Consider the following 27,771-nt stretch of genomic DNA (forward strand, 5'->3'; position numbering starts at 1 on the left):
GAAGGACTTTTCAAGCAGAAGGAAAAGAAGCAAAGGATAGGAAGTAAGGACTAGAGGACTAGAATTAGAGATAGGAATTAAGGATCAGTCAAAAGCCCAGTTATCTGAGTGGATTATTGGGACCACAGCCAGACTATTATCAGAGGCTTACTGCTGCCTCCCCAAAGCACTGAGCTGTAACAGTCTTTCTGCTTAAGATGAAGCTTGTCCTAGAGATCCAGGCAGGAGTCAGCCTAGAGATGCAAGTCAATTGGTTCGAGTATTTGGAAAGAATTTCCAGAACTTGATGACCTGCTAGGTACTGATCTTAGCCAAAACTAGAGGAGAGAAGGGCAAGATTATGAAGGATTTACCAGGTGAGAGAGCTGAATCTTCTAAAATTTCTCGGCAATCCTCTGATGTAAAGTACGCAGAGAGAGAAACATCAGCTCCAGTCATCAAAAAGCAAAACTGACCTAGTTCCTAGAGAAAGAAAAATTTGGCCAGCAGGTCTCTTTGGTGTTCCTGTTGAGTTAGGCAGGCCCGGGGGCCCCAAGATGCTTAGAAGTTTCAGCTACCTGAGGAATAGTTATCACATCTTGGTCACCACTGCTCTCTCTTTTTTTTTTTAACTAAGAGGATTATTGGATTATATTGACTCGACAGGGAACAAGGAATGTGTACTTGAGTTACTTGTATATCTGAGTGCCTTCCTGGTGTGCAGTAAACATCTGTTAAACTGGATTCCCCAGGTGATAACATCCACACTGTCTTCAACCCACCTCCAAAACCACAGAAAAAAAGCATCAGCCTTCACAGGCCCGCCAAAACTAAGAAGCATCCCTGAAGTGACTGTATTCCTCTTTAAGGACATTCGGTTTTCAAGATTTTAGCTGCCTATCAGCAACTTGTTAACTTCTGTCCACGTTGTCACCACCTCCTCCCTAGTCCACATGTACTCTGCAAATGCGCCCTTCCCACCCAGCCAGGGAGACCCCTACTCGTGAAGCAAGACCCGACTCGTGAAGCCAAGGAGACCCCGACTCGTGAAGCACTAGCGCCGCCCCCCACCCCTTGCTGGGGAATGGAGGGGAAGGGAGAGGGATCCTCTGTATTTTGAGGGCGCCCTTTTGGAAGAATCCAGAGGCGGCCCGAAGTCGAATGGAATCCCGGTGCGCGAGAAAACGCTCCCGGAGGCCACTGCCTGGGCGCCGGGGGCAGCAGAGCTGGCACCAGCGGCCCCGGCGGGGCGGGGTTGGAGATGGGGGGGCGGGGGCGAGGAGCGGCGGGCCCCCCTCCCGCCCCTCCAGCGCGCAAGCGCAGGCACGCGAGGTGCGGAGGCGGCCGGGAGGGCGGCGGGGCCGGCGGGCGCGGGAAGATGGCGGCGGCGGCGGCGGCGGCGGCCGTGGAGCAGGTCTGTGAGCCCCGCCGCAGCCGGGGGGCTGGAGGGCCGGGGGAGGCCGGGGTCCTGCCGGTGAGGTCCTCCGTAGGACCGGCAGGCGGGGGCCGGGGCGCGAGGGCGGGCTCCGCGGGGCGGGGCTGGGCGGGAGGAGCTGTCCGCAGCCCGGGATGCTGGCGAAGGCCGGGCGGGACCCCAGGCAGGGGCTCCGGGGCGGATAAGGGGGAGCCAGCCGCGGGCTCCCGGCCTGGTCTGGCTGTCCCTCGGCGGAGTCAGAAGGGGCGCTGTCCTGGAGGCCCGGGATGGGGTCGTGGCAGCCGGGAGCCTCCTCCAGGACGTACCGGGAACATGTCCTGCTCCGTGGCCAGCGAAGATGCGGGTAAAAATAACTCCAGCCAACGAGCCGCCAGCCTCCCCTGATACCAGCCAAGAAACAGTCAGCTGTTGTTGGGTATCAGCTTGCGGCCACTTCTTGTGTGCCATCCCCCTAGGCTGACAGCCACGTTTCTCCTCCCGCTTTGGTTCTGGAGACTGAGTCACCAATCAGTATAAGATTGTCTCCTATTCAGTTGGTTTAAAATCATTTTCTAAAAATACTTTATCAAGTATTTTCTAGTCTGCGTTGTAAACTTGTAACTTAGAATAGCTTAAAAGGCCATTTTCTTACACACACACACACACACACACACACACCTGTAGTTACTAGGGTGATTTGTTATAATAAAAATAATTTTGATAGTCGCTTTCCCCCCCTTAACTATTACTTTAAAAAGAAACTGTGGTAGGATAGTTTCTTTGGAAAAGTCTCATTGTTCAGCATTGTTGAAAAAAATAAATGAGCCAAGTAGCCAACAGTCTGTTTCCAGAAAAATCTTGTCTGGAAAGATTTTCTTAAGTAATTAACTGCTTTTAGAGATATAGTAGGTAGATATCACTGGAACAGTCATGCTGAGCACCATGAAAAATAAAAGACATGACATCTGCCTTCAAAGTTAAAGTTAAACTGCCAGATAAATGCAGAAAAATCAGCTAAAGATGGTAGGCAAGCTACAGAACCTAACAATAAAATAAAATGTAAAAGAATGAGTGAAATTGAAAGGAGACAAAGCTTCTTGCAATTGTTGAGATTGAAATTGTCCCTTGCTTTTGTGATTTCCCCCCTGAATTATCAGTGCCTGTTTTAGATGGTTTTTCTTTCATCTCCATCACCTGTTGATACTCTTGAAGTTCCACCTAGTTTCTATTCTTGCTTTACACATAGACTGGGCAATCTGATCCATCTCTTATTCTCCACTTCAGAGTTAGGTATTTATGTCTCCAGTTGGAATTTGATTGAATTTTCCACAGGCACCCCAAACTCAGAAATTTTTAATGGTGAATGGTGCATCACACTCACCATTAAAAGGGCTACAACCATCCATTCACTTGGTTCACCTTGCCACAAACTTGGGAGCAAGACTGGCTCAAGGGAGCTCAAAATGGACCCACCTTTGGGTTAATGTTCTGCTGTCCCAGGCTTGGTACTTGAGCAGAGAACCTCACATTTTCTTTTTGTTCTAGACCCCACAAATTATGTATCAGGCCCTATTTGGGGGTCATCTTAGATCCCCCTAAGTAACACTCACATCCAGACAATCACCAGGTCCTTTCAGTTCTACCTCTTACGGCCTCTCCTGAAACTTGATGTGCAGTATCAAATTCAGTCAAGCCCTCATTTGGACTGTTAGGGAAACCTGCTGTTGATATCTCCATCTCTAAGCTCATCTATTCCAGTTCAACTTTTGGTTTAATTTTGCTATACTGCAAATCTGTGTCACTAACCTATTTTAAATCCCCATTACCTTCAGAGTCTATCATTCTTGATGTGGTACTTATATCTACTCATTTATTGATCCCTAACCACATCTTGGGGCTTCCCAATGGCTCAGTGGTAAGGAATCCACCTGCAAACCAGGAGACCCAGGTTCAATCCCTGGGTGGGGAAGATCCCCTGGAGAAGGGCATGGCAACCCGCTCCAGTACTCTTGCCTGGAGAATCCCATGAACAGGGGAGCCTGGCAGGGTTCAGTCCATAGGGTTGCAAAGAGTCAGACATGACTAAAGTGACTTAGCGTGCAAACAACCATATCGCACCTCATAGTTTGTCTGATTCGTATACTCATCTTCTACCAACGTTAGTTTGCACAAAATGACCTCTACTCAGTTTCATGACGTTTCCTCTGCCTGGAATGCCTTTCTCTGTACTTTACTTGGCTAACTTCTGTTTGTCCTTCAACGTTCAACTGAAGCCCCAGCTTTTTTGAAGAATCTTCAACTGATGACCTTACTTGATAAGTCAAAGGGTATTCCTCTTATGCACTCTTTCAGTTTCATTGCTTTACGACTGCACTTGCCATGTTGAACTGTAATTGCTTATGACTCCATCTATCTACTCTGCTGGCCTGTAAGTAAGTTTGTTGAGAGTAGATGCTGTGCCTTGCACGTCTTGGTAGTCTAGAACATCTGGCATATAGTAACTCGTCAATAAATGGTAAGTGCAAAGAATGAAATATACTAATGTACATGAATTGACAGAGAAAAGTAAAGAATTCATCCCAGGAAGGTAAGATTTGCCCTGTCTCTTACGTAGACCGGTATTCAGTCTCTGGCTAAGACTTCTAAATTGCCCATCTGACATCACTGTCATAACCCTATACTGGATCTGTGAAAATTAGAAGTAAGCTCACCTCCCCTAAGATATTTTACTTCCTTTGGCCGAAAAACGACCAAAATACAAATTCAACTCTAAAGTGTTTGCAACGTCAACGCACCCTCATAGCTTCTGCACCTCATGTGGATACACAACCTACACGGCTGTATTCAGCAACTTGTTTTGTGTTAAACCTGTTGAGTAGATTGAATGATCTTCTACAAAGCCTTTCTTACCGCTTGGTGGAGTTTAAAAAATTTTGTCTGCCACATTACACACAATGATTATTCTTGTCTTTTTCTGTTTTCCATAAGCCCTCGACCAGCCTGCTACCCCTGCAACCACAGTAAGATTCCAGCTGTCCTCTCTGCTCTTGATTGAGAGATGACCTTGCCTTTTACATCCTGAGGAAAAATAGAAATGGTTTCTCTTCCTGGTGTGAACCATTTGAATGAAGTGGGAGCCCACCTTTTAAGACTCCCCTGTACATTCACTTTCTTTCCTGTCTCCCGGAGGATCTTATTTCCCTCATTACTCTGCCCTACTCTGAGGTATCTGGTCTTTGTCCTTCTTGGCATGTTTCCCTCTGCGATCAAACATGTAAGTCTTCCTACAAATTGTTGGAGGGAAGGGACAGAAAGCTCCTAACAACAAGAACAAGCGCAGTTCTCCTCTGACAGTACATAATTCTTTAGTTACAGTCTTCTCTCTTAATGAAAATAAATGTACACACGCTGGCATCTTTTCAGGACTGTTTCTACTTACCAGTTTGCTGCTCAGAGTTTGAAAATCGCAGAGGCAATTCTTACCATGTTAAGTTCTGCAACGCTGCACGTCCTTAGTTTTCCTTTATTTCTCATTTTCCATTGTTCCTGCACAAAGTTTTCCAAGAGTACTTCCTTGGCTCTTTGTTCTTTTGCTCTATACAAGGGGTCCCTGACTTCCAGGACCCAGTGCCTGACGATCTGAGGTGTAGCTGATGGAATAATAATAGAAATAAAGTGCACAATAAATGTAATGCCCTTGAATCATCCCAAATCCATCCCCCTACACCCCTGTCTGTGGAAAAATTGTCTTCCGTGATACTGATCCCTGGTGCCACAAAAAGGGTTTGGGACCACTGCTTCATATTGTTTTTTTACAGTAGACTGATACATCAGTCTCATAGATTTAATTTACTTTGAAGCTGAAGACTCTCAAATCCGTATCTCAAGTCCTGACTGACCTAATATCTCATCCCGTCCTTATTGCCTTTGAGGCAGGAGGTGGTTTCTCATTCAGTTCAAATGCAGCATATGTAAAATCTCCCTGCTTCCTTCCCCATGTTTAAGTAGTCACCATTCAGTAAACGTGAGGGGCTTTTTTTTTTTTTTAACCAGGCTACAAATTCACTTAATTCTTCTCTTGAAGTGTATTTTTAATCTCTCCTTTTTCATCCCACCCAATTTAGGCCCTCAATAGCTCAGGTCTCCCTTACAACAACATCCCAGCAGCCTACTTGCTGATATTCCTCTTTCCTGTGTCTCCTGCAAATACTCACACATTTAGCATCCTGAAACATATATCGTTCATGTTCAGAGACCTCTAGTGACTCGCAAATAAACAGACGTAAAGACTAGAATTTGTGCACAGGTGTCCCAAAACTTCCACAACCTGTCCTCCTTTTCCACCTTGATCCTGCCTGCATTGCCAGATCTGACCCACCTGCTCCTTCTGGTTTCCCTGACAACTCCAAGCCATGCTGTCTCTTCTCCCATGAACTCCACAGCATGTATTGTCTGTACTATTGATTTTGGCATCTGAGCATACAGAATATATTATTGCATTGCTAACTATTTTGTGTACCCAAATCACATTTGTAATATCTGGAGGATAAGGATCTTGTCCTGTATTTCTTTTGTATTCCTATATATATGGGTTAAAGCATAAAGGGCTTAGAAAATGCTTATTCGATAAATTAATTTTCTCAAAACTCTCAAAAATATGAAAGTTGGGCAGTAAGCATTTCTACTTCTTCCTTTTATGTTCATGATATACCAAATAATCACCTACAATGTCATTCAACCATAGTCTGAGGTTCTCAAATTTTTTGGTCTCAGGTTCTCTTCATGCTCTTCAAAATGACTGAGAATCCCAAAGAGAACAAGCTGTGGGTTTGTAGGGGGAAATCTAGAGAAATTAAGTCTGAAGGAATCTCTCACATCTAAAATTATTAGACACACTCATTTCAGTAAAATATCATTGAGTGCCTTGTTGTTGGTCAGTAGCCAAGTTGTATCTAACTCTCTGAGACCCCTTGAACTGCAGCACACCAAGCCTCCCTGTCCTCCACCAACTCCCAGAGTTTACTCAAATTAATGTCCATTGAGTTGGTGATGCTGTCCAACCATCTCATCCTCTATTGTCCCCTTCTCCTCCCACCTTCAGTCTTTCCCAGCATCAGGGTCTTTTCCAATGAGTCATTTCTTCGCGTGAGGTGGCCAACGTATTGGAGTTTCAGCTTCAGCATCAGTCCTTTCAATGAATAGTCAGGATTGATCTCCTTTAGGATGGACTGGTTGGATCTCCTTGCAGTCCAAGGGACTCTCAAAAGTCTTCAACACCACAGTTCAAAAGCATCAATTCTTCGGCACTCAGCTTTCTTTATAGTCCAACTCTCACATCCATACCTGACTACTGGAAAAACTATAGCCTTGACTAGATGGACCTTTGTTGGCAAAGTAATGTCTCTGCTTTTTAACATGCTGTGTAGGTTGGTCATAACTTTTCTTCCAAGGAGCAAGTGTCTTTTAATTTCATGGCTGCAGTCACCATCTGCAGTGATTTTGGAGCCACCCAAAATAAAGTCTGTCACTGTTTCCACTGTTTCCCCATCTATTTGCACTGAAGTGATGGGACCAGATGCCATGATCTTAGTTTTCTGAATGTTGAGTTTTAAGCCAACTTTTTCACTCTCCTCTTTTCACTTTCATCAAGAGCCTCTTTAGTTCTTCTTCACTCTCTGCCATATGGGTTGTGTCATCTGCCTATCTGAGGTTATTGATATTTCTCCTGGCAATCTTGATTCCAGCTTGTGCTTCATCTAACCCAGCATTTCTCATGATGTACTCTGTATATAAGTTAAATAAGCAGGGTGACAATATACAGCCTTGACATAGTCCTTTCCCTATTTGGAACCAGTCTGTTGTCCCATGTCCAGTTCTAACTAGGCCAGAATACTGGAGTGGTTAGCCTTTCCCTTCTCCAGGGGATCTTCCCGACTCAGGAATCAAACCCAGGTCTCTCGCATTGCAGGCGGATTCTTTACCAGCTGAGCCACAAGGGAAGACAGAAAAACCATACCTTTGACTATATGGACCTTTGTCAGTGAAGTGATGTCTCTGCTTTTTAATACGCTGTCTAGGTTTGTCATAGCTTTTCTTCCAAGGAGCAAGCGTCTCTTAATTTCCTGGCTGCTGTCACCACAGTGACTTTGGAGCCCAAGAAAATAAAATCTGTCACAGTTTCCACTTTTTCCCCATCTATTTGCCATGAAGTGATGGGACCAGATCCCTTGATCTTAGTTTTTTGAATGTGAATTTTAAGCCAGCTTTTTCACTCTTCTCTTTAACCCTCATCAAGAGACTCTATTTCCTCTTTGCTTTCTTCCATTAGAGTGGCATCATCTGCACCTCTGAGGTTGTTGATATTTTCCCCGGCAATATCAGCAGCAAAATGCTTGCTTTATGGTAACTTAATGTAGTCAGTGGGCTTCCCTGGTGGCTCCGTGGTAAAGAACCCGCCCGTCAATGCAGGAGACTCAGGTTTGATCCCTGGGTCGGGAAGATCCCCTGGAGAAATGGCAGTTTCTGGAAATGGCAATCCACTCCAGTATTCTTGCCTGGGAAATCTTATGAACAGAGGAGCTTCGTGGGCTACAGTTCACAGGATCTCAAAAGAGTTGGACACGACTCAGTGACTAAACAACACATGTTAATCAGTACAGTTCCTTCATGGTAGCCTAACCTATACACTAGTGAATGAATTATAAAAATAAAAACTTTTTATGGCATGAAGTATCACAGTCATATTCATATCCTTTTTAAAAAGCCAGGGATATGGGATGATCAGCTGATAACCATTTTCTCCAGTTATGAGACAGAGAGACTGTACCTAATATAATTCTTTAAAAACAAGGTTATAAAACAGTAAAGAAATTGTTATTAGTTTTATATTAAATATTACTCACCTTATATATCTACATGTTTTATACATTCACAGCAAATCTTTTTCTTAATTTTTTCAGTGTTTCATCTGCAAGTTTTTTTAAATTGTTAAAAATCTCCAAAATTTTTTCCAATACATTTATTGAAAAAAATCCACATATAAGTGGATCCATGCCGTTCAAACCCATTTTGTTCAAGGGTCATCTGCACATTCATGAGAGAAGAAGAGTAAAAAAAGAAAACAACATTATAGTGGGTTTCTTTTGAAAATGATTTTCACCCTCCAGACACTTGAAGGATTTCAAGGGACCTCTCCATGGTTTCTCAGCCCAAACTTTGAAAACTGCTGGTCTAGGATAATATTAATTTTAGCCAACTGGAGTGATAAATAAAGTGTATTAGCCTTTCTAAATTCATTTCATGTAAATGAAATATATATATATATATATATATGATTAAGCAGATCTTTATAAATCATTAATAAAAACAGTTCCACTGTAGAGTGTGTCTGTCAGCTCTCCCCCAAAATGAGCTGGCTGTTCACTCTACTGATGGTAGGACTATTCAAAGCAGACAGTGGAAGTCTGATATCAGACTGTTATCTACAACCCTTCTCAGTACAGTCGTGTCCCCACTTGGAGCCTGCAATTCAGCATGTGTGTGCATGCATGCTAAGTCACTTCAGTCATGTCCAACTCTTTGTAACCCTTTGGACGGTAGCCCGCCAGGCTCTGTCCATGGGGATTCTCCAGACAAGAATACTAGATAGAGTGGGTTGCCATGCCCTCCTCCAGAGGATCTTGCCAACCCAGGGATCAAACCGTGTCTCCTGCATTGGCAGATGGGTTCTTTACCACTAGCGTCACCTAGGAAGCCCCAGTGCAACATGACTTGAGGTTTATTAATAGCAAATGTATCACTAACCAATTAAGCTTTCTTTCCTTATGAATTTGCACCTAACAAATAATGCATCCAAAATAGAGGATATAGCTGCTCCATTGTGTTGTATTTTGTTTTTAGCAAAGTTCCAATGGTCCTGTGAAGAAGTCCATGCGTGAGAAGGCTGTTGAGAGAAGGAATGTCAATAAGGAGCACAACAGTAACTTTAAAGCCGGCTATATTCCAATCGATGAAGATCGCCTCCATAAAACGGGACTAAGAGGGAGAAAGGGAAATTTAGCCATCTGTGTGATTATCCTCCTGTTTATCCTGGCTGTCATCAATTTAATTGTGAGTATTTAGCACAGACTATTCTTTTCTTAATTAGGATGAGGAATTTTTCTTCTGTTTTTAGTGAAATCATGGTAAAGAATCTGCCTGCAGTGTGGGAGACCCAGGTTCAGTCAGTCCCTCAGTTGGGAAGATCCCCTGGAAAAGGAAATGGCAACCCAATCCAGTATTCTTGCCTGGAGAGTTCCATGGACAGAGGAGCCTAGCAGTCTACAGTCTATGGGGTTGCCAAGAGTCAGACACGACTGAGCAACTAACACTTTCTTACCTTGTTTTTTGGCATTTAGCTTTACTGCACTTTGCATTTACTGCATTTTTTACAGATTGAAGGTTTGTGGCAGCCTTGTCCCAGGCATGCCTGTTAGTGCTGTTTTCCAGCAGCATCTGCTCACTTCAGTCTCCTTGTCACAGCTCAGGAATTTTCACTATATCTCAGAGTTTTTCTCATTATTATATTTCTTATGGTGATCTCTCACCAGTGATCTTTAATATTACCATTGTAATTGTGTGGGGTTCCCACTATCCACATCCATAAGAGATGGTGAATTTAATTGATAAATGTATGCATTCTGATTGCTCCATCCACTAGCCCTTCCCCCTTTTCACTCTTTCTCTCCCTCAAAGTGAAGTGAAGTGAAGTGAAGTCGCTTGGTCATGTCTGACTCTTTGCGACCCCATGAACTGTATAGCCTGTCAGGCTCCTCTGTCCATGGGATTTTCCAGGCAAGAATATGGCAAGTGAGTTGCCATTTCCTTCCCCAGGGGATCTTCCCAACCCAGGGATCTAACCTGGGTCTCCTTCCCTGAGAGGCCATTCCCATGGCCTCTTAAGTGTTCGAGTGAAAGGAGGAGTTGCAAGTATCTCTCAGTTCAAATCAAAAGTTAGATATGATTAAGCTTAGTGAGGAAAGTACATGACAAGCTGAGATCAGCTGAAAGCTAGGTCTCTTATCCCGAATACTTAGACAAGTTGTGAATGCAAAGAAAAGCTTCTTAAAGGAAATTGAAGGTCCTACTCTAAGGAATTCCTTGCTGGTTCACTGGTTAGGATTTGACACTTTGACTGCCCAAGTGCCCAGTTCAATCCCTGGTCGAGAAATTAAGATCTCACAAGCTGTGCAGCACAACAACAAAAAACTTAATTCCTATTCTAGAGAACACATGAATGGCAAGAAAGCAAAATAGTTTTATTGCTGATACAGAAGAAGTTTTACTTGTCTGGATGGAAGATCAAACCAGCCACAAAATTCCCTTAAGTCAAAGCCAAATCCAGAGTAACGAACACCTTTCAATTCTGTAAAGGCTGAAAGAGGTGAGGAAGCTGCAGAAGTTTGAAGCTAATGGAGGTTGGTTCATGGCGTTTAAGAAAAAAGGCTCTCCATAACATAAAAGTACAAGGTGAAATAACCTGTGCTGATATAGAAGCTGCAACAAGTTATCCAGAAGACCTAGCTAAGATCATTACTGAAGGTGACTTCACTAAATGACAAATTATCAATGCAGACAAAACAGCCTTATATTGGAAGAAGATGCCATCTAAAACTTTCGTAGCTAGAGAGGAGAAGCCAGTGCCTGGCTTCAAAGCTTCAGAGGACAGGCTGATTCTCTTGCTAGGGGCTGAGACAGCCAGTGACTTTAGGTTGCATCCAGGGCTTATTTGCTATTTGGAAAATCCTAGGGCCGTGAGAATTATGCTAAATCTTCTGTGTCTGGGCTGTATAAGTGGAACAACCAAGTCTGGATAACTGCACACTTGTTTACAACATAGTTTACTGAATATTTTAAGCCCACTGTTGAGATTTGCTGCTCAGAAAAAAAAAATGTTTCTTTCAAAATGTTACTGCTCAGGAAGGGGAACACATGTAGACCCGTGGCTGATTCATGTCAATGTATGGCAGAAACTATTACAATATTGTAAAGTAATTAGCCCCCAACTAAAATAAATAAATTTATTAAAAAAAAAAAATGTTACTGCTCGTTGACGATGCATCAGTCACCCAAGAGCTCTGATGGAGATGCACAGTGTTGTTTGTAGTGTAGATATAGTGTTGTTTTCATGCCTGGTAACACAACATCCAGTCTGCAGCCCATCGATCAAGCAATAATTTTGACTTCCAGGTCTTATTGAGAAATATATTTTTTTATTAAAAAAAGATACATTTTTAAGGATAATAGCTACCATAGATAGTGACTCCTCTGATGGATCTGGGCAAAGTAAGTTGAAAAGCCTTTGGAAAGAATTCATTATTCCAGATGCCATCAAGAACAATGGGGGTTTATGGGAAGAGGTCAAAATATCAGTGTAAACAGGAGTTTGAAAGAAGTTGATTGCAGTCCTTATGGTTGACTTTGAGGGGTTCAAGACTTCAGTGGATCAAGTAACTATAGATGTGGTAGAAATATCAAGATAATTAGAAGTAGAGCCTGAAGATGTGATAAATTGCTACCATCCCCTGATAAAGGATAAGGAGTTGCTTCTTATGGATGAGCAAAGAAAGTGGTTTCTTGAGATGAAATCTCCTCCTGAGGGAGATGCTATGAAGATTATGGACATGACAATAAAGGATTTAGACTGTTACATAAATTTAGTTGATAAAGCAGTGGCAGGTCCTGCACAGAGATGCCTCAAAGCCTTGTTAAGAATGTTTGGATCTCCATGAAGCCCTACTATACCCATGTTTACCTAGAGATTTGGGTAGGCATGGCTTCACCATTTATAAAATCGGGAGTGCTGATAAAAGAGGTAAAGCCTTGAAAGCTTCCAGTCCTGCACCTGCTTGTGGTCATCATTAACCAGCTTTTTTTGAGTGGGACATAGGTCTGACTGTGTTGTGGGAACACGGGGTGTTGTGTATGCTTGTAGCAGTGCTGCTGCCCTTGGGCATGAATAAATGTGCCTGTGAGGACCTCTCCCTCGCCACACACACACACAAACAAAAATAATAAAAGCAGTAGTAGGATTTGAGAGGATTGGCTCCAATTTTGAAAGAAGTCCTACTGTAGGTAAAATGCTATCAAATAGCCATGTATGCTACAGAGAAATCATGAAAGGAAGAATCAGTGCAGCAAACTTCATTATCATCTTATTTTAAAAAATTGCCACAGCCACCCCAGCCCTTCAGCAGCCACCACCCCAATCTTTCAGCAGCCATGAATGTCAAGGCAAGACCCTCCACTAGCAAAGAGTTTATACTCACTAAAGGCTCAGGGGATAGCATCTTGTAGCAAAAAAGTATTTTTTAATTAAGATACGTACATTTTTTTGGCCTCACCTCGTGGCTTGCAGGATCTTACTTCCCTGACTAGAGCTCAAACTCAGATCCTCAGCAGTGATAGTGCTGGGTCCTAACCACTGGACCACCAGGTGTACTGACAGGATTCCCTGAAAGTTGTTTTTTTAGATGTAATGTTGTTGCATGCTTAATAGACTACAATATAGTGTAACCTTAAGTTTTGTATGCACTTGTAAGCCAAAAAAGTTTGTGTGACTTGCTTTATTACAATATTCACTTTATTGCTATTATCTGGAACCAAACCCACAGTATCTATGAAGTATGCCTGTATATGTTTTATCTCTTACTGAATTTTAATGAATATTTTCTTTATGAAAACCTAGTATGCTAATATTGCCATTGTCAACTTAAAAAATAGTCACAACCTAAAAGTTGAGAATTATGTTTTATTCTGCAGGTATTTTTAGGACTTCAAACATTTAGGACTTCAGACCTGGTAGACAGCATACCAACTGACCCTGAGAGAACTGCTCTGAGGAGGTTAGGGGAAGAGCCAGGTTATATAGAAGTTTTGCAACAACGGGCAGGTAGTCTGAACATCAAAAGATTATAGTTAATTAAAGGAAGCCAGATATCCCAGGTTAAAGAATTTATTACTTTTTTGTGCATGGGAAGATGTAAGAATCTGAGTTTATTGGAATCATTGCTTTCATATGCATCTCAGCTATCTGGGGCCAGTGTCCTGTGTTTTTCACATCCTGAGCATCCCTGGGGCTCACCATAGGGATTGGTTGCAGTCTGATGGCTGGTATTCTCCATCCTAAGTGTCCTTAGGGCTCATCAACTCACATTGAAAGGCTGCAATTGCTGATGACTGTGACATTCCTGTTTATTGATATGGCAGGAAATACTTCATTTCTCACCATGTACTAATTTTACTTAGAAAAAAATGTTTGTAGACTCTTTCCTTTAAACAACTTAACTTTTAAAAGATTAGCATCAACTCAACAGAAGAGACCTTTCCCAAGATGATTTTATTGCCTTCATCTCTCGTAAAAATACACTCCTTCATGTTTTCTTTCAACTTTTCCCAAATTTACTTTTGCCTCCTCATCCTAAAAATTGTGAACCTTGGATGCAGTAAAAGGTTACCTTTTCAGTCCTAAGTCTTTATTGTTGAAGAATGAAAGGACCTGAGGTAGACTAGTTGACACCAAGGTATGAGGAGTTGGTGTATTACCTTTTCCAAAGATAATTGCTTTCTTAAAGAAGGAGACTTTTTTTTAATAAATACTTATTTATTCATTTATTTTGCTGTGTCAGGTCTCAGTTGTGGCACATGGGTTTAGTTGCCCCACGACACGTGGGATCTTAGTACCTTGACCAGGGATCGAACTCATGTCCGCTGCATTGCAAGGCACATTCTTAACCACTGGACCACCAGGGAAGTCCCTTAAAGAAGATGACTCCTAACCCAAGGTTGAAACTACCTGAGAGTTAAATGTGAAACCCTCTGGCATGTGTGTGGACAGACATTTTCAGAGAGTGATTATTGGTATCCATAACACCGATCATGAATATGGATGCAGCAGTTCTAAAGTGATTCCGTTTACTATATTCTTTACTTCTAATACTCTTAAGTCAGTCTTTGTATTTTATGTACATCCAAAACTTTTGTGTCTAATTCTTCACTTAAATTGAAAAGAGCTGAAACTGTAAGTAGCTTTACTAGGAGCACATGTTCTGAATTTATTTTATTGAAAAGTTATGGTTAAGATGGCAAAAAAAAAAAGACATTTTTCATCCCCTTCTGCTCTAAAAAGTTCAACCTAAGGTGACAATGTCAAGAAGCAGAAATATCTTGGAAGAAAGCAGGAGGCAATCAGAATTCTAAATCATAATATTTGAAGACAAAAAGGAGGATGAGGAATGGCAACTTACCAGAGAAGAGAAACTGCATGTTAGGGAGGGGGTTGCAGAGGGCATTGGTGGAAGTGCCTTGCAGAATCCTGAAAAACCTCAGGAAGCGGAAGTACAAGTTCCTTGAAAAGCAGGAGTGAGAGGGAAACCGAAAACAGAGAGCTTCTTTGAAAAATCTGTAGAAGGAGCCATGTGATCCCCAGCCCCGCTCCCCTTCCAGCCAGCAGTCAGGGAGCTGCCCCTCCTCACCCTGCACTGAACCAGACAGGATTCTTTGTGCCTGAGGGTAGGCATGGGTTTCCACAGGAAAGCAGGGGGGTCCTGCACCCTGAGCCCTGAGGCTCCGTTATCCTCATCCCCCACCTCCAGCTCCCTGCACCAGGCTTACATTCTCTGGGCAAGATCTGAAGATGCTGACACTTGGCAGGTCCCCGTGAAAAAGCCACCTAAATCCCCCTGCTGGGAAGCCTGTCAGTCACTAGGCCCACCCCACACAGAGACCTTTCCGTGAACTTTTTATAACCACTGTGTTAAATATGAACACAGAGCCACAGGGATCAGTAAATGTTTATGGAAAGCTCCCAGAATTGAGAAATGATTGAGACCGAAAGCACCCAAACCACGGGGAAAGTAGGAATTCAGGGAAATAGAGAAAATTTAGCAGATGACAGTAAACCTAGATATCCATCAGCAGACGAATGGATAAGGAGGTTGTGGTACATATACACAATATCAGGGCTTCCCTGATAGCTGAGTTAGTAAAGAATCCGCCTGCAATGCAGGAGACCCCAGTTTGATTCCTGGGTTGGGAAGATCCACTGGAGAAGGGATAGGCTGCCCACTCCAGTATTCTTGGGCTTCCCTTGTGGCTCAGCTGGTAAAGAATCCACCTGCAATGTGGGAGACCTGGGTCTGATCCCTGGGTTGGGAAGATCCCCTGGAGAAGGGAAAGGCTACCCACTCCTATATTCTGGCCTGGAGAATTCCATGGACTGTATAGTCCATGGGGTCACAAAGAGTCAGACACAACTGAGTGACTTTCATTTACTTACTTATACACAATGGAATATTACTCAGCTATAAAAAGGAGCACATTTGAGTCAGTTCTAATGAGGTGGATGAAACTGGAGCCTATTATACAGAGCAAAGTATGTCAGAGAAATATCAATACTGTATATTAACACATATGTATGGGATTTAGAAAGATGGTAACGATGATCCTATATGCAAGGCAGCAAAAGAGACAGAAGTAAAGAACAGTCTTTTGGAGTCTGTGGGAGAAGGCAAGGGTGGGATGATTTGAGAGAGCAGCATTGAAACATGTATATTACCATATGTAAAATAGATGACCAGTGTAGGTTCGATGCATGAAACAGGGCACTCAAAGCCCGTGCTCTGGGACAACCCAGAGGGATGGGGTCAGGAGGGAGGTGAGTGGGGGGTTCAGGATGGGGGGGACACATGTGCATCCATGGCTGATTCATGTCAATGTATGGCACAAACCATCACAATATTGCAAAGTAATTTTTTAAAAAGATAAAAACACTAAAATCATTATCTTCAGAGAAGTAAGAGGATATTGTGTCCATTAAACAAGGATACCATGCCATTAAAAAGCAATTAAAGAATATGGAAAAACTCATAGAAATAAACACACATGGATGGGTAGATGAATGGATAGATAGGTAGATAGATACATAGATATTGAAAGAAAAACTTCCACGAAATTCAACAAAATTAAAGAATTAATTCAGAAACATGCTGTTAATAGGAGTTTTACAAAGAGAGAGGAAAGAACACACAAGGGAGAATGTTATCAAATAAATCAAGAAAATTTGAAAACTATCATTCTGGGTCCATGTGTGTGTGTTAAGTCGCTTCAGTCGTATCTGACTCTTTGCAACCCTATGGACCGTAGCCTGCCAGGCTCCTCTGTCCATAGGATTCTCCAGACAACAATACTGGAGTGGGTTGCTATTTCCTACTCCAGGGGACTTCACCCCCCACCCCCCAGAGATCGAACCGGCATCTCTTTAAGTCTCTTGCATTGGTAGACAGGTACTTTACCACTAGCACCACCTGGGAAGCCCATTCTGGGTCCAGCATATGCCTAAAAAAGACTCACACCAAAGCTATCACTGTTAAATATAAGAAGACCAGGAATAAAGAGGAGATCCTAAAATCTTCCAGAGAATTAAAAAAAAAAGATTATAAAGAACGCAAAATCAGAGTGGCATCAGACCTTTCAAAAGCAGTGCTGGAAACCAGCAGGCAAGAAAGCAAGGGCATTCAAAATTCAGACAGAAAATAATTTCACATCTAGGAATGTGTGTCAAGCTAAACTATCAATCAAATGTGAAAGATTATAGAGACATTTTCTTAGCCATGCTCAAAAACTATTCCCATACATTCTTCCTAAGGAAGCCACGGGAGACTGCTTTACTGAAAGAAGATACTAAACCAAGAAGGTTGAAGTCTAGGATACAGGAAACTGGGTATCCCACACTGGAGAAAGAAAAAGGAAGTTGTAGCATGAAAATGAAGGGAAGGCTCAGGGTAACAGCAGTGAGGCAGACCCAGAGGGCAAGAACAGAGTGGAGGCAGAAGATGAGGGTTCCAGAAAGAGTTCCTGGGAGAGGAAAACAGAACTAATACATTTTCTGGGAGGTTTGGACTTTTAGAACATTTTATTGAGAGACATTTTACAGAAATGTTGGAGAGTTTGAAAAGACTTAGTCTGATATTCAGAGAAATTAAGCAAATGAGGGAAAGACAAGTATTAAACTCTGAAAGACGCAAAGCCCAAGAAAAGAACTGCCATCATAATACAGTGTTTGGCTTAGCGTGAATAGTATTTATATTGTCATAATGGCTGAGAATACTGAACATGGATGTAACATGGCCTGGAGTTAGGGGAGAAGAAATATAAATGAGCTAAAATTCTCATCTGCTAAAATAGGAGATTGCTGCTGCTGCTGCTGCTAAGTCGCTTCAGTCATGTCCGACTCTGTGCGACCCCATAGACGGCAGCCCACCAGGCTCCGCCGTCCCTGGGATTCTCCAGGCAAGAACACTGGAGTGGGTTGCCATTTCCTTCTCCAGTGCATGAAAGGGAAAAGTGAAAGTGAAGTCGCTCAGTCGTGTCCGACTCTTAGCGACCCCATGGACTGTAGCCTAACAGGCTCCTCCGTCCATGGGATTTTCCAAGCAAGAGTACTGGAGTGGGGTGCCATTGCCTTCTCCGAAAATAGGAGATTAATAGATAACAATCTAAAATTGATCAGTAAAGACATAACACACACATTATTTAGAAACATGGAGAGAAGTTCTAGACAAAAAGTAGCTAAAATTGTTTGAAGTGGACAAGATACAGAGGGGGGTAAAAGAAAGAAATGCTTCCTTTTTTTTGCTTTTAGTTATTTGTATATACCTTGATTAAAATAAAATTGGTTTTGTTTGTAAGTGGAAACCCAGTTTATGTGTTTATGTCACTGATGAAACCATTTAGGAAGTTTAATCCTTTGGCAGCTGCCTTTTCTGTTTGCTTTCAAGTTGTGTTAAGAATGTATGCTACCTATCAACAGTGGGTTTGATTCCTTTTTTAGATAACACTTGTTATCTGGGCTGTGATTCGCATTGGACCAAATGGCTGTGACAGCATGGAGTTTCATGAAAGTGGTCTGCTTCGATTTAAGCAAGTATCTGACATGGGAGTTATACATCCTCTTTATAAGAGCACAGTAGGAGGAAGGCGAAATGAAAATTTAGTCATCACTGGCAACAACCAGCCTGTAAGTAACCGTATTATTTGAGAAACATTAGAGAAAAATTCTTTGTAAAAGCCTCAAGTTGATTGTTTGAAATGGTTATTTTCCTTTAAAGAAAATTCATAATTATATTCGATAATGTTGGCCTTCTAATCTATTAATATTCGGTATTTTCTTAATATTCTAGGTTTTGTTTCATGGTAACATTTTCTGGGATAGATATAATTACTGTAAGAATGCATAGTTACTCTTTTCTCCTCCATATGAAGAAACCATTTTAAAAAGCACCTTTGTCCCCCCCTCGCCTTCCCCCACTGTGTCCAGTGTGACATTGTAAAGCAGTTATCCTCCAGTTAAAAGTAAATTTTAAAAAAACGTCACCTTCCCAGGTTAGAATTACCTCTACTCTCTGGGAGTCTGGTAGGGAATACATCCGCCTAGTCAGTGGCAACCCCTGCCGAGTGGCTAATATAACTGACCAGAACCTGAAGGAAGCATCCTTACTGGCCCTGCCCGCCTTAGCTCTGGGTCCCTGTGCTCAGCAGCCGTCTGTTTTCTGCCAGGCATTGCGGCACGTAAGCATGGAAGCCCCCATTGGAAAGAACTCTTCTCCCAGGTGGGTGGAGGGAGTCAGAGAGAGGCAGCGAAAATTACATGAAGTTAAATGTCTGTTATTGTAAAGTTTTTGATAATGCTCTTGTTGAATTTTGGATGCAGCCTTTTTCAAAAACATATTCATGATGAAGTGTTTTTCTGAAGATTGTTTTTCAGCAAGGGACAACAAAGCTCAGTGTAGAAAAGAACAAAACTTCTATTACAAGTGACATTGGCATGCAGTTTTTCGACCCAAGGACTCAAAATATCTTATTCAGCACAGACTATGAAACTCATGAGTTTCGTTTGCCAAGTGGAGTGAAAAGTCTGAATGTTCAAAAAGCATCTACTGAAAGGGTATGGTTTATTTTCTTTGCTTTATTAATGGAAGAGAATTACTGTCTAGAGTTACACAGTCTGTATGGGGGGAGGCAGTTTTACTGATACAGTGCTGTGAAAGAATTAACTCCAAATAGTGGAAAAGATTAGTTCTACATTTGTCATCAACTGGTTTGTGTGATCATTATCAAATCATCTCTCTTTATCTCTATGTCTATAAAATGTGAATGAAAACACTTGCCTTTCATATTTTTTCATTGAAACTTCTACTCTTCTACCTCTAATAATAATTCTCACTTTACTTTAGAAATTCTTCATCACTAGTTTTTCTTTTATAATTTTCAGATTACCAGCAATGCTACTAGTGACTTAAATATAAAAGTTGATGGGCGTGCTATTGTCCGTGGAAATGAAGGCGTATTCATTATGGGCAAAACCATTGAATTCCACATGGGTGGTAATATGGAGTTAAAGGCTGTGAGTATTTTTTGAATTTAAGTGAAATGCTAGATTCTTGGGTACATAAACCCACATTTGGAAAGTATACTTATGAAAAATGATAGTGTATTTGTATTTTTTTGACATGGAAAGATGTTCAAAATAGATTATGAAGTGGAAGTAAGTTGTAAAACAATGTGTGAAATACCTCATTTTTATTTTTCAGATTATATGTATGTTTATAAAAACCTGGAAGATTAGGCCAAAATGTCAACAATGGTTATAGGCAGCAGGGTAACAGATGATTTTTATTTTACTTCTGCTTGCCTGTTATTTTCTAAAAATTTTTTTTTGCATAATGATGCCTGTATTATTTTAAAAGGCAAGCAAACAAAAAAACCCTTCTTAAAGAATATCAAAATAACTATCCATGCCCTGAAGTTGATGGGGTTTTTCCAGTTAAAGATTTTTCATATCCCTTCCTGGGTTTTGTGTCTAGTGATGTAAAAATCAATTAGTCAATATATAAGATGTGTTTTTATTTATACATCTAGTATTTAATTGTAAAGGAAAAAGATTTTGCCTTTATTATACCTGTTGAAAAGCGCGGTTTTCTTTGTGCCTCACAGATTATATCTGAACTTTAATAGATAACATATTTCATGTAAGGGAGCCATAAGTACAAAAACATTTTACCTGTTTCATAATTCTGGTCAAAGTATATTTATTCAGAATGTCCTTTGGGCACCTGCTCTATGCTATCTAACTAAAGCTAATTAAGCATTAAATAACAAAGATGAACTTAAACCTAAGGACTTACAAAATAACTCTTTCCTTTTAAAAATGTAATCATGGCTCTTGAAGGAAAAAACTTTTAAAAATTAGGTTTTTCACTTTCATGAATATCTTTTTCCTCTGAAGAACATGTTCCAGTCTCTAAATAGTAAATATGAACATAAAATGTGATTCTTGTCAGAAACTCAGTATCAGTGCTGAGTACTTTTTGTGAACCCTGTAGAAAGAAGCCATCCTTCTGAGAGAGTAATAGTGTTACCGAGGGGCTGCTGTTCTCCACATCAGAAACTCAAGCAAGAGATGTGACTGATTTGTTTACAGCCATTAGCAAGTTACCTAAACCTTTTAATTTTTTCTACTTGAAAATTCTACCTGTTGTTAATGTGACATACTTTGAAATATATATACACACACACACACCAATATCTCCACAGTTAAAGAAAAAGAAGCCAATATTGAAAAGATAATGAGCTTTATCTTTCAGCTAATATCAGAGGTTGGTTTTTAAGTGTGTGGCTAATCATTAAGAAGAATCTTATCAATTAAACTGCTTTTTATTTTTAAAGTGCTAAGACAAATATGATATCACTTGTATGTGTAATCTAAGAAATAATACAAATGAATGTATATAAAAAATAGAAACTGACTCATGGACATTGAAAACAAACATGGTTCCCAAAGGGGAAAGGGAGGCAGGGAGAGATAAATTAGGGGTATGGGATTGACAGATACAAATTACTATACATAAAATAGATAACAAGGATTTACTGTATGGCACAGAGAACTATATTCAAAATCTTGTCATAACTTATAATGGAAGATAACCCCCCAAAAATATGTATGACTGAATCACCTTGCTGTACACCTAAAACTAATACAATATTGTAAATTAACTATACTTCCATTAAAAAAAACTGCTTTACAAATTTAAAGAAAGTAAAATTACATGACCACAAGATGGCAGCATTGGAACAAAATTTCAAAATTCCAGGTACTATCTCAATTCCATGTACTGTCTCTGAAAGAGGCTGGAATACCAGACCACCTGACCTGCCTCCTGAGAAATCTGTATTCAGGTCAGGAAGCAAAAGTTAGAATTGGACATGGAACAACAGACTGGTTCCAAATAGGAAAAGGAGTATGTCAAGGCTGTATATATACAATATATACACCCTGCTTATTTAACTTACATGCAGAGTACATAATGAGAAACGCTGGGCTGGATGAAGCACAAGCTGGAATCAAGATTGCTGGGAGAAATATCAATAACCTCAGATACGCAGATAACACCACCCTTATGGCAGAAAGTGAAGAAGAACTAAATTTCAATGAAAGTGAATGAGGCAAGTGAAAAAGTTGGCTTAAAACTCAACATTCAGAAAACTAAGATCATGGCATCCGGTCCTATCCCTTCATGGCAAATAGATGGGGAAACAGTGGAAACAGTGGCAGACTTAATTTTTGGGGGCTTCAAAATCACTGCAGATGGTGACTGCAGCCATGAAATTAAAAGATGCTTACTCCTTGGAAGGAAAGTTATGACCAGCCTAGACAGCATATTAAAAAGCAAAGACATTACTTTGTCCACCAGGTCTGTCTAGTCAAGGCTATGGTTTTTCCAGTAGTCATGTATGGATGGATGTGAGAGTTGGACTATAAAGAAAGCTGAGTGCCAAAGAATTGATGTTTTTGAACTGTGGTGTTGGAGAAGACTCTGTCCCTTGGACTGCAAGGAGATCCAACCAGTCTCTCCTAAAGGAAATCAGTCCTGAATATTCATTGGAAGGACTGATGTTGAAGCTGAAACTCTAATACGTTGGCCACCTCATGCAAAGAACTGACTCAGTTGAAAAGACCCTGATGCTGGGAAAGATTGAAGGCAGGAGGAGAAGGGGACAACAGAGGATGAGATGGTTGGATGGCATCACCAACTCGATGGACATGAGTTTGAGTAAACTCCAGGAGTTGGTGATGAACAGGGAGGCCCGGTGTGCTGCAGTCCATGGGGTCGCAAAGAGTCCGACACGATTGAGCAACTGAACAACAATATCACTAACATAGTCAATTAACCGTTTCTATCACTTCATAATCAACTTTCTCTCATTGCTTTAAGCACCCTCTATAAGCTGATGACTGTCAACTTTGGCACTTCTTCTTTCTCTCCTGAACTAAGATTCATATATCCAACTGCCTTCTTACCTCTCCACTTCAGTATCTAATAGGCATCTCAAACGCAAAAAGTCTAATAAAAGTCTGCATATTCTCCCTCCCTCCCCAAACATGTATTTCTCTCAGTGTTCCCATCTTGTTAAATGGTACCCATTGGTTCATGAGCAGAGCCTCCGGGCTGTACCTTCAGAAGATGTACAGAGTCTGGCTGATGCTTGCCACCTCCACCACCACCACCACCATGGTGCAGACCACCATCATTTCCTGCCTGCACTGCTGAAACAGCCTCCTCTTCCACCCCTGCACACAGTTCTCTATGAAAACAGCCAGAGAAATCCTTCTTAAAAGATCGTGTCACTTCTCTATTCAGAACCCTCCAAATGTCTTCCCATCTGATTCAGAATAAAATCCAAAGTCCATTCCCTGGCCCCGTGTGTCTGGCCCCTGGTTATTTCTGTGACTCACCTTCTCCTTCAGCCACACTGGCCTCCTGTCTGTTCCTGGAACACAAGTCACGCATGCATATTGTTCTTTCCTTTGCCCAGTCACCCACATGCCCTGCTCCCTCATGTCACCCAGTTTCCATCAGACTGTGACCTTATCAGAGAGGCCTTCCCTGACCTTCCTCTGTAAAGTAGAACCCCACCTGGTCACTCTCTCTCTACTTATCCTGACTTGCTCTTCTCAGATGATGTTTGTTTTACCTCTTAAGATGTTTATTGTCTGCCCCTCCCCAGTAAAACATCAGTGTATGAGGACTTGAACTTTGCCTGTCTGTTGACTGCTGTGTACTCAACACCAAGAATAGTATCTGACACATAGGAGACATTTAAAAATTAATCATTGGATGAAGGAAAAGAAGAAAAGGGAAGAAGGGAGAGAGAGGAGTTCCAAAAAAGAAAGAGTCTGCAATACAATAGTGCTCCTGGGACAGTGGGCTTGAAGAAAACTTCCAGGCAGTTTGAGTATCTGGTCTTCAAAATTATATGGCTTGAATCTTCATTTATGGTGTTATCAAAAATAATTGGAAATTAAAATTACTTTTCTCTAACAGAAAAAAGTTTTCTAGTTTTTCTTTTTCTGTTGATTGTCGGAAACATATCAATCAGACATTTGGTTAAAACCCTCAAGTAGTAACAAATGAAAATGGTCTGAGACTTGATCAGTGTCAGTCTTATGTGCACTTAGGAATTTCTATATAATTTTTAGCTAACTGAGAAATAAATCATATTAATTGTATAAATACACCTTATGAACAGTTACTAAGAGGTCACTAGCCGAATTTTGATTGGTTTGGGGACGTTTTTGTTGTTATTTTGGTCATGACTTTACTCTGTCTTACCGCCTTCTATTCTTGCTCATATTCCAGTGAGTTTTGTTTGTTATCTTTGTTCTGTCCCTTCTTGTGGGTGTAAACAAACTGTATGATTTTTTTCCTGATAGGAAAATAGCATCATCCTGAACGGAACTGTGATGGTCAGCACGACTCGCCTCCCAAGTTCCTCCAGTGGAGACCAGTTTGGTGGTGATGACTGGGTGCGTTACAAACTCTGTATGTGCGCTGATGGAACGCTCTTCAGAGTGCAGGTGACGGGTCAGAACATGGGCTGCCAGACCTCAGACAACCCCTGTGGAGACCCGTACTAGAAGAACCCAAGAGGACATCAATAGATTCATATTGTGACTTGACTTTTTATTTTTTTAAGACTAGGCGTGCATATCATGTTTTTACAGAGTTTGTGATGACTGATAATTATTTTATCTGCAGTGCACTGCTGCATCTATTATGGAGTCTCCATGTTTAAAATAGTCTCAGAGGGCCTAAATTCTAATACATTTCATTGAGTTGCACTGATCTTCAGTTTACAGTTCTCTAAAATTATTGAGAGAAGTGAATATAATCAAAATTAATCTTTAAAGAAGTATTTTTAAAATGCCACTGTTCCTGTCTAAAGGATAAAGGGATGAAGCAACTGTTTAGACTCACTATAAGTAACTTTTGGTAACTAATGGGGATAGACCCACTTAAGATATTTAAAGATACACCATCAATAAATGTTACATGTTCTGTCTTTTGGCTTCTAAGAGGAAAGACAGATTTTTAGTGCATTGCTTTCAACTATATTCTCACATACAAGTGAGGTCACTAAAGAGCTTCACATATGGGAGATAGTAAGGAACTAAAGGTCCATCTCGTCACAGCTATGGTTTTTCCAGTGGTCATGTATGGATGTGAGAGTTGGACTATAAAGAAAGCTGAGCACAGAAGAATTGATGCTTTTGAACTGTGGCACTGGCGAAGACTCTTGAGAGTCCCTTGGACTGCAAGAAGATCCAACCAGTCCATCCTAAAGGAGATCAGTCCTGGGTGTTCATTGGAAGGACTGATGTTGAAGCTGAAACTCCAATACTTTGGCCATGTGATGCGAACAGCTGACTCATTGGAAAAGACCCTGATGCTGGGAAAGATTGAAGGCGGGAGAAGGGGATGACAGAGGATGAGATGGTTGGATGGCATCACTGACTCAACGGACATGAGTTCGAGTAAACTCTGGGAGTTGGTGATGGACAGGGAGGCCTGGCATGCTGCAGTCCATGGGGTCACAAAGAGTCGGACATGACTCAGTGACTGAACTAAACTGAACTGATGGTTCCTTAGTTTTGCACTAGGAAGAAAATACTCTAAGAATGTTCACTCGTTAAATGTTGATTTACTCATTAAATACTGTGTTCGTAATGTGGTGGAAATGAAAGCACCATCTCAGCTTTAAGTAGTAAATGATGATAGCTGTCATTTATTGAGCATCTTACACTGCTAGGCATTGCCCTAAGCATTGCACATGTAATGTCTAATTCTCACCACAAACTCTATAAGCAGATGTTATCCCAGTTGACCCATTTAGGAAACTGAGGATTAGAGAAGTTAAGAAATTTGTCTGAGGAAAGAACAGAGTTGGGATTGGAATTCAGATGTGACTCAAACCTAGATGGACCTGTTTCTAAATACCACATTCTTTTTTATCACTATCTGTACTGGATTTTTAGGTATTTAAGACTCTAGAAAGATGAACAGAGGCTAATTCAGACTTATCTATGCAGATAAGAATCAAAACAGTTGTGCTACTCTAGATAAAAGAAAATCAATCTCTTGTCAAATAACTGACCAGTCAATGTCAGATTTTAAAGTTTTTTAAGCCAATTACAAAATATTATACTATAGAGAGGTCATAGTTGTTGGTTACCCCCATTTCCCAACTGGGGTGCCTGAATGGGTAAAGGGGTTACCAAGATATGTATACCTCAGCCTTCAGGGTGGCACAGTGGGAGATGGGGAGGTCATGTCCCAGACGAGCCCCGCTGGCCAGAGATAGCTGGTAAGTTTACCCCAGCGAGCCAGACAGATATTAACCTTTTTAACATGTGCCAAACCTTGAGAAGAGTCAGGAAGCACTGGACTAAAGGGCACTAATGCAGGAAGTAATACAAGTAATTTTTATGTAAGATGAGAATTGATCTTTGCTTCTAACATCAGCACCCATTGTAATGATTTGCAACCCTCAAGACTGTTGATTTTTAATGTGTTTCATATTTGACTTGAAAGGAATTCTGGTATTACTAACACACATACAACATCGGGAAGAGAGACTTCAAAGTAGTGTGCCATAAAGTAGGCAGCAGAGATAAACCATAAACCCCATCTTGCATTCAAATATAACAATAATCTGTCCTTGACACTTTGAACTATATAGATGAGCAAATCAAGACAAAAAATAATTTGCATTCAGTATTGTCACCGTCTCTCTGATAGAAAAACCAAACCAAAAAACAGTAGAGACTGACTTACTACCTATTACTGAGTACAGTTTTTAAGTGAAGAAAAAAAAGAGGAAGTGAAATTTATGACCTCTGGGTATTGTTAGTTGTAGTGATATTCAAAACCCATATGAATATATTCAGTTTCACTTAATATCTGAATGATACTCAGAAAAAATCCTTGGAATTTTCATTCAGCTGCTCAGTATATTTGTAAATTTTACATTCATTACATGTCTGCTTTATTTATATTTGCTTTGGGGTTTTGTTTAGATAAATATTTTTACAAAAACCACAAAACACTATGTTACAAAGTATTATTTATTGAATGTAATTCATGAAACAATCTATTTTTACTTCTCTGAGAAATAACTTGTTTTTGATACACTTCCATAAAGTGCTTTGGACATGAGAGAATATTTTGCTCTTTTTATAGAACTGATTGTTAAGGTAACAGATTTGGTATTTAGGACACTTGACAGGTAGCTTTTCTTCTTCATTGAAACATAGACCTGGAAAATTCCCTGGGAAGCAGAACAAGAACAAACCATCTGTTTTGCGTAACAGTAAAGCCTCAGCTACTCGTTCTCACCATCAGAAACTAAATTTTTTCTATAAATTCTTAACTTTGCCTCTTCTGCTGATTCCTCCCCTCATACGACAGGCAACAGACTTGGGGTGAGTAGAGGACAAAGACAGGATCCCAGGAAAATGGGGCAGACCCACGCTTGTTTAAATAACTACGCTCCTTTAGAGGTAGATGACGATGACAAGGGGGACAAATGAAAGCAAGGTATTTTAGAGGCTGTCTAATGGGCTAGTAGGAAGAATGCAAAACAACACACAGTAGGGACTGTGTTGTCTGTAATATTTAAAAATATACTTGTGTTCTTTTTGCATTATGAAAAAAACCAATGGTGTATGGTAGTTTTGAATGAACAGTGAAAGTTCTACCGAGTTTTGAGTGAGTTCTTTAAAGAACGTGGATGTTACGGTGCTAAACTTGACAAAAAAAAGACCATTGAAATGCTGATAACTTTAGTAACCTTTTTACAAAGCATTGAGGGGGCAAAGATTACAAATTATGCCATACAAAAATAAACATATAAATCTGTATTGAGTTACTAATTTGACTTTCAGTTGATTCAGTTTGTAATAACTATTAATGACCTCTGTTTACAATAAAGATTCTATAAAATTG

The 27,771-nt window shown here is 40.8% G+C and overlaps 1 protein-coding gene and 1 pseudogene across 2 annotated transcripts; both read left to right on the top strand.

Annotated features, from left to right (window-relative positions):
• The first annotated feature begins 1,171 nt into the window (after positions 1-1,171).
• Positions 1,172-27,771, top strand: SGCB (sarcoglycan beta). Its single transcript, XM_081590107.1, has 6 exons — positions 1,172-1,393; positions 9,293-9,502; positions 18,261-18,446; positions 19,182-19,373; positions 19,701-19,832; positions 24,201-27,771. Exons 1-6 carry the CDS (start codon positions 1,241-1,243, stop codon positions 24,402-24,404), a joined length of 1,077 nt encoding a protein of 358 aa, XP_081446233.1. The 5' UTR covers positions 1,172-1,240; the 3' UTR covers positions 24,405-27,771.
• Positions 12,123-12,450, top strand: LOC145545495 (ATP synthase F(0) complex subunit j, mitochondrial pseudogene; annotated as a pseudogene). Its single transcript, XR_014082111.1, has one exon. The product of XR_014082111.1 is annotated as an ATP synthase F(0) complex subunit j, mitochondrial pseudogene (transcript).

Source organism: Giraffa tippelskirchi, chromosome 1 (genome assembly GCF_054371585.1).
Source record: "Giraffa tippelskirchi isolate mGirTip1 chromosome 1, T2T-mGirTip1v1.2.pri, whole genome shotgun sequence".
NCBI lineage: Eukaryota > Metazoa > Chordata > Mammalia > Artiodactyla > Giraffidae > Giraffa > Giraffa tippelskirchi.